General features: G+C 43.1%; 1 protein-coding gene across 2 annotated transcripts in view; it reads right to left on the reverse strand.

The window, feature by feature from the left end:
* Window positions 1-6,623, reverse strand: part of UBXN6 (UBX domain protein 6) — a 510,086-nt gene extending 503,463 nt beyond the window's left edge. For both annotated transcript variants that reach the window (XM_068233834.1, XM_068233835.1), the window contains exon 1: window positions 6,473-6,623. In XM_068233834.1, the coding sequence (XP_068089935.1) occupies window positions 6,473-6,582 (110 nt within the window). In that variant the 5' untranslated portion in view covers window positions 6,583-6,623. The remainder of the gene's footprint in view (window positions 1-6,472) is intronic.
* Window positions 6,624-6,842: the final 219 nt, after the last annotated feature.

The following is a 6,842-nucleotide window of genomic DNA, read 5'->3' on the forward strand; positions in this document are numbered from 1 at the left end:
CCCTCCCAGTCATCACAGCTCTCAGTATGCAAAGCAGAAGATCTAAGCCAGGAGGGGGAAGGCTTGGGCTTGAAAGGACTCCACAGAAGAGTGACTCAGCTATAATGATTCCAGGTCAAACCTCGACTGAATAGTCGATGGATTCTTATCACAGTTGCTAATAGACTAATTAAGCAGATAACAATGAAACTAAAAGCAGGGTAGGTGTTTACTGTCATGTTCCCACTGATAAATGTAATAAAATACATGAGGGTGCTTCATCTCTGGTTCTCTTTAAAGATCCAAAAAGCCTCCTGTTCACAGAGTTTTCTATACCTGAGGCCTGATGGTAAATCTGTTGTGATTACTTCCAGGCCCATGACTTTTAGATGTTCAGTGGATTGTTCGTGTTTCTTGAAGAAGTCGCGGGGGAGACTAGTATTTTGTAATCCATCCACAATACCACGTCTATGTTCTCCAAATCGTTCACGTAACGGACGTGTGGTTCTGCCTATATAGTATTTTGGACAGTCACAAAACAGTACATATATTACATAAGAAAAACCGCAGTTTATAAATTGTTTGATCTGAACATGGTTTTGATGTATCTATATGTGTTTATGTCGATGTTGGATGAAAGGGCATCATTTCCATCTGGATTTTCCGCACCGGAAGTTGCCTGTTAGACCAAAGGGAATTGGGCAAGAGCTATTCTTGTCGAGACCTATATTGCTTTTTGCTACTTTGTTTTTGAGAGACTGCGCTTTTCTGAACATAGTGTGGGGTTTTGTGGGTAACTGAGAATTAAGGACATAAATTCAGATCTAGCATTCTCTACAGTTCTTTTGTCATGGCCTTTATCGAGAAATGTTTGAGTTAGACGAGCCTCGTCTTTGATAATCCTCGTTAGAGGTACAAGTTCTTCTGAGGTGGCAAAATTGGCTCCTCTGGATTTTATTTATCCACCTTGGGTGGTGACAATTGTCTTTATGTAAAAAGGAATTTCCGGCTGTGGGTTTGAAGTGTGTCTTTGATGTGATGTGCCCTTGTTCATTATGACCCAATTCCAGATCCAGAAACACTATGGTGTTTTCATCCTTTACTTAAGTAAACTGTAAACCAAACTTGATATTGTTGCAGTAATCCGTGAACTGGTCAAATAGGCCTCTGGGCCATCCCATCTAATGAGAATGTCATCTATTTACGTCAAATATAGGGTGAGGTTTGCTCCAAAAGGTGAGTTGGCCCAAATGTGATGGTCCTACCAGAAAGTCATGTACAAATTAGCGAAACTTGGAGCAAACCCCGTCCCCATAGCAGTCCCGCAAGTCTGTAAATAAAAATTACCAGCAAATGTAAAATAATTGTGGGCAAGAGAAAACTCAAGCAAATCCAGAATGAATGGAGTTTGGTTGTGATGAAAAGACTCTTCAGTTGTGAGAAAATAGTTTACATCATCTAGACCAGGCATAGGCAAACTTGGCCCTCCAGCTGTTAAGGAACTACAAGTCCCACAATGCATTGCAGGATTCTGACAGCCACAGTCATGACTCAAAGGCAAATGCATTGTGGGACTTGTAGTTCCATAACATCTGGAGGGCAGAGTTTGCCCATGCCTGATCTAGACCCTTTGAATCCGGGATACAGGTGTATAAAGAGCTGACGTCTAGTGATGCTCATCTATACCCCTCTTCCCAGTTGACATTCTGGAGGATATCCAATACATAACCCGAGCCAATTAAACCTTGCTCAAATATAATAAGTATATCTCCAGCAGGAAAACATACCACTGTAGCCGCCTCCTGCACGGTCTCTGTCGAATCCATGCTTACCAAACACAGTAGATCGACAGGCAGGGTTAAATACCTCTCGTGTCCCAAAATCTGATTTCCCAGGCACATGAAACAAAAAGGAAATAGTTCCCCTTTACCTCCTGGCAGCGCTGATCGCTTAATCCAGCACTGAAGGGGTTAAACTCTTCTTGCAGCCGCCAGAGAAAGAAAGCTGACTCCACATCCAGTCAGTGCTAGATGAGCACCCTGATGTCACCTGACTAGGAAGGACCAATAGCAGGGCTGCCGCTTCCTTTGCACACGTTTGCACTTTTCAAAAAGACGCAGTCTCAGCAACCCACCTGTAGTGTCAGGCAGCCATCACCCCGTGCCGATCCACCTGGCCAGACACATACAGGAGGGAGGTGCACAGCCATGAACTCTGCCATCTGGCATCAGCCCAAGCAGCTCCACACCTTCTCTGTCCGTGGACAGGAAACAAACTGAGGTTTGGTAAGCTGCTGGGCCTTTACATATACTCCGCTGAGTGCTGCCTTTTTAACCTTTTCCTGACCAGCAATGAGTGGAGGGGATCATCTCTTATCTTGGTTGCTGTCCTGGAGACAACCCTGGGAAACATAATTTAATTAAGGTAAGACAAGTCATATTCAAATGAAGTTAATCAGGAACAACTTACTTTGTGTGACTATTTCGCTTGTAAATGTGCTAAAAAGTTATATTTTATTAATTAGGTGATAAGACATGTAAGAGAAGTTTTCTGAATAGAGCCCAATATGTTCAGAGAGTATGTGCATGGCAAAGGTGTGACATGGAAAACATCCGGACTATCAAGAGGCTTCCCTCTAGCTAGTATCTTTTTTTCTTGGGGGGGGGGGGGGGGGGGGGGGGGCTCAGGTTCTCTTTAATAGTATAAAATGCAAAACTAATGAAGTAGTTCTGCTCGCTGTGCATCTACACACCTATTATTTTTAGAGAGGAGCGATAAACCTACTAAATTCCCAGTCCCACCTTTTACTGATTTGAAACTGCTGAAGAACTCGGTGTGATCTACCTTGCCCTAATAGATCTACACATTTTATGGCGTTATCTATACGGAACCTGCTCATTTATCATTACAAGCAAATACATTTCAACATGGTTAGGAAATTTGATCCATTTGAATCATATTAGGCCACATTTCACTAGCTCCCTATATCCCATTTAATAAAATCCCTGGTTTCTGCACCCATGCGTGTGTGTGTACCACTACACTGCAAAGGGCCGCGCCGTGTGCACACGGGGGTACGGTGCAGGTGGCTGGTGGTTGTGCGTGCGTGGTTCACTTGTAGGTGTGGGTGACTGCACCATTGTTTAGCGACCATTATCTAATGGGCCCAATTGACTAGTTATTTTAAAACTAGAGGCGTAATTAGAGACATAATGCAAGCCAATGGGATTGGCTCACAGTGATCATGGGGTCAGGAGCTAATGATATTGGCTCCTGGCTGGCTCACAGAACTCTGCCGTCATAGTGATGACACGATGAGAGAGTTGCGGTGGGGGCTGAGCAGCATGACTGGCGGGAGCACATGCCTGCGATGTTAAAATTTATGTCCTGTCAGAGGGGCACAGCCACCAGCAGGATGTAGATTTCAACTAGCGTGGTCCGGAAGCAGTTATACTTATTGTTTGATTACATTTTTATACATTGTTTAGTGTGCAGTATTATAGGACTTTCTGTTACCTTTTGGTAGGAGAATATGTCTTTTTCTTTTTAAATACAGTAGACTAGAGGTCAGCGAGATGGATAATAGCAGTCTATGGTTTTGGTGCCTGAAGAAATCGCCTTCTATCCATTCCTCAGCTTGATAAAAAGAAAGAAAATGACATCCCTACTGCACTATTTTTCAAGGTAAAAATAGTACAGCATAGGCTCCCCACTAGTCCATTATTAAAGGGGACACCAATGGGGGAAGTGGGTCAACGACCTACATTCAAATAAAAAAAAAGAAAAAGAAAAAAAAGAAAGACTCCTCATATATAATAAATAAGGTCAGATTGGTCTCTGAAACAAATACTGCAATAACCAAAATACAACTGAGTAATCTTTATTGAATTTAGCAAGGTACATCATATCATCTAAAAACAAGGCATTGCCATGGGAACCTCCTACAATACTAATCCACTGGTAATTTAAGCAAAATGTGCCACACTATCCAAGTAAAAATATGGACGGTCCTGGTCGAAACGAGACTCAGGAAAGTGTAGCCTTTATTGGACAATGTATGTGGTACAATAGTGTAACAATGCTTTATAAAATATGGAGCATAAAATAATAATTGACCACAATTAATTGATAATCATAAGTAAATACTATACAACCTTGAAGCTAAGAAACACACATGGTGATAACTATAATTGATATGAAGTGCCAAGTGCAAAATATACAATGTATCTTTGAAAAGGTGCTAAAGCACAATTACCGTATTTTTCGGAATATAAGTCACTCCGGACTATAAGACACACCTAGTTTTAGAGGACACAAACCACTGGGAAAAAATATATATGAGATAATAATAATAAGATTGGTGCATCTTTGGTGTAGGAGCTTTTTATGGTCCCTATCCCCCCAGCTATCTTTATCTAAAATATACTGCCCAGCTAAACTAACTCCTGCTGCCCCACTATCTACAACTCACTAACCCCTGCTGCCCCCACAACCTACACTAAGCTGCACTTTCCCCACAACCTACACTAAAGCTGCACTTTCCCTCATCCTACACGGTCTACTGCAACATACCAGTACTTGCAGTCCGGGCACAGAGATGGAAGCTGCGCTGTGGGACATAACTCTGGGCCTCTCATCTGTAGCGGTGAAGCCAGCAGGAGCCACATGGCTGCCCTCTCATCAGAGCAAGCGGGTGAGGCAACAGGGTGAGACCAGAGGAGTGACATCGGTGGGGACGCTGCTGCAGGAGCCACGTGGGCGCCTACTGAACAGAGCGAGCTAGGAAGAAAGCTGGAGCCCAATCAGCCTCACCCATATCACGCTAGAAGCAGGATGCAGGACCCTGCATCTGGATAGGTGAGGGCTTCCATGATGTCCTGTACCTGCCTGTGGGGGACACTTGGCCACACAATCGGAATATAAGACACAGACTTTTTCTCCCTACTTTTTGGGGATAAAAAAAAAAAAGTGTGTCTTCTATTCCGAAAAATACGGTAGGTGCAAACAATCCACATACTATATAGCTGGAGAGACAATTAAGTCAAGTAGTGCAATGCTGTAGTAAAACAGCAAGAGGTTTCTCTTGCGATAGCAGCTTGTTTTTGGGGGACTTATCTCTTGATTCCTGTTTTACAACCTCACTGCACTACTGACGACGATGCACTGTGTTGCTATGCCGGGGTGTCGAGAGGAATAACAAGTGGTGCGTACGTGACATCACGTGGAGTGCAGGGGAACGGAACGAACAATGGTATCAGTGTCGCTGGGGTAGAGTAGATACTCCCGGCAGATCGCTCGCAGATTGGGGGTCGGCAGCTGTCATACACACACCTGATTATTGTCTGAGGTGGTCGTTATCAGCAGCCTCAGACGACTTAAGTCAGACGTGTACGGGCATATAAAAAAAGGAACCCGCGGTGAGAGGGATATGGAGGCTGCCATATTTATTTCCTTTTAAACAATACCAGTTGCCTGGCAGTCCCCCTGATCCTGTGTCTAATACTTTTAGCCATAGACCTTGAACAAGCATGCAGCAGATCAGGTACTCTGACTCATCTGATTTAAAGAGACTCTGTAACAAAATATTCAGCCTTATTTCTTCTATCCTATAAGTTCCTATACCTGTTCTAATGTGCCCTGGCTTACTGCAGCCTTTCCTAGTTGCACAGTGACTGTGTTACCTCTGTTATAGAATGTAATCTTCTTTCCTCTGTCGGCTCTGTCGGGCTCAGGCACTCAGGCTGAAATGTGCAGGTCTGCTTGTGATAGGATAGAAGCTATACACACCCTCTCCAGGCCCCCTCCAAGCTCTGTATGACTCACACACTGAGCTACTCTCAGCCTATCACATGCTGTTAGCAGCCATGTCTTTTGTTTGTAAACACTGCCTAAAACTGGCAATTACAAGCCAGGATTGCAGCAGAGAGTGGCAGAAACAGCACAGAGGGGCCCAGGAGAACATAATGAATAGAATGGTATGCTTTTTATTGTAAGAATTTTAGAGTACAGATTCTCTTTAAGTTTTACTTGATTAGCCATATGCTTGTTACAGGGTTTTGACTCAGACACTACTTATGCCAAAAGATCAACTGGGCTGCCAGGCAACTGGTATTGTTAACAAGGAAATAAATATGGCAGCCTCCATATCCCTCTCACCTCGGGTTCCATTTAAGGACCAGAGGCCTTTTTTGGCAGAAATCGAGCTGTGATCACTGTGATTGGCTCACAGGGTCAGAAGCCAATTTTATTACGACAGCTAAGCAAGTGGGACAAAACAGCAAAGAATTGCAAGAGAGGGCGAAACTGAAATTGAAGAGTGAAATTGCATGCGGCGGCTGGTATGAAATCTAGATTCTGTAAAATCTGCACAGCCACAAGCAGGACACAGATTTCAACTTCATCAGTATGGAAGTGGTTACAGTTCTCCTTTAACATTTTTACACCTCCCCCCCCCCATTTTAAGTACCAACAACAAGTAAGGTTATTATACTTCCCTTGCAGCTGGATAGTACCCTTTGCCTGTGTCTTCACTTTTCTGTGCCCAGTCTCCAGTCTTGCCACTGCAGCTGCACCTGCAGCTATGTAAGCTTCATTAGGAGGCATCTTAGGAGGTTCGAGTTGTTCTTTAGAAACAATGTCATGATTATCCCTTTAAAATCAAGAAAAAGAAAATTAAATCACAGCAGTGAGTATAAGTTAAGTACATATATTAAACAGATGTACAGTGAAATAACACCTAATTGCCATTTAAAGGATAAGTGTACTGTACTTACAACATAAAGTCAACTTATACAAAAAGTACATCAGAATGTATAATTTTTTGTGAAGGAAGCAGAACTACAAAAGTAAATAAAACAGACTGA

This window comes from Hyperolius riggenbachi, chromosome 1 (genome assembly GCF_040937935.1).
Source record: "Hyperolius riggenbachi isolate aHypRig1 chromosome 1, aHypRig1.pri, whole genome shotgun sequence".
Taxonomy (NCBI): domain Eukaryota; kingdom Metazoa; phylum Chordata; class Amphibia; order Anura; family Hyperoliidae; genus Hyperolius; species Hyperolius riggenbachi.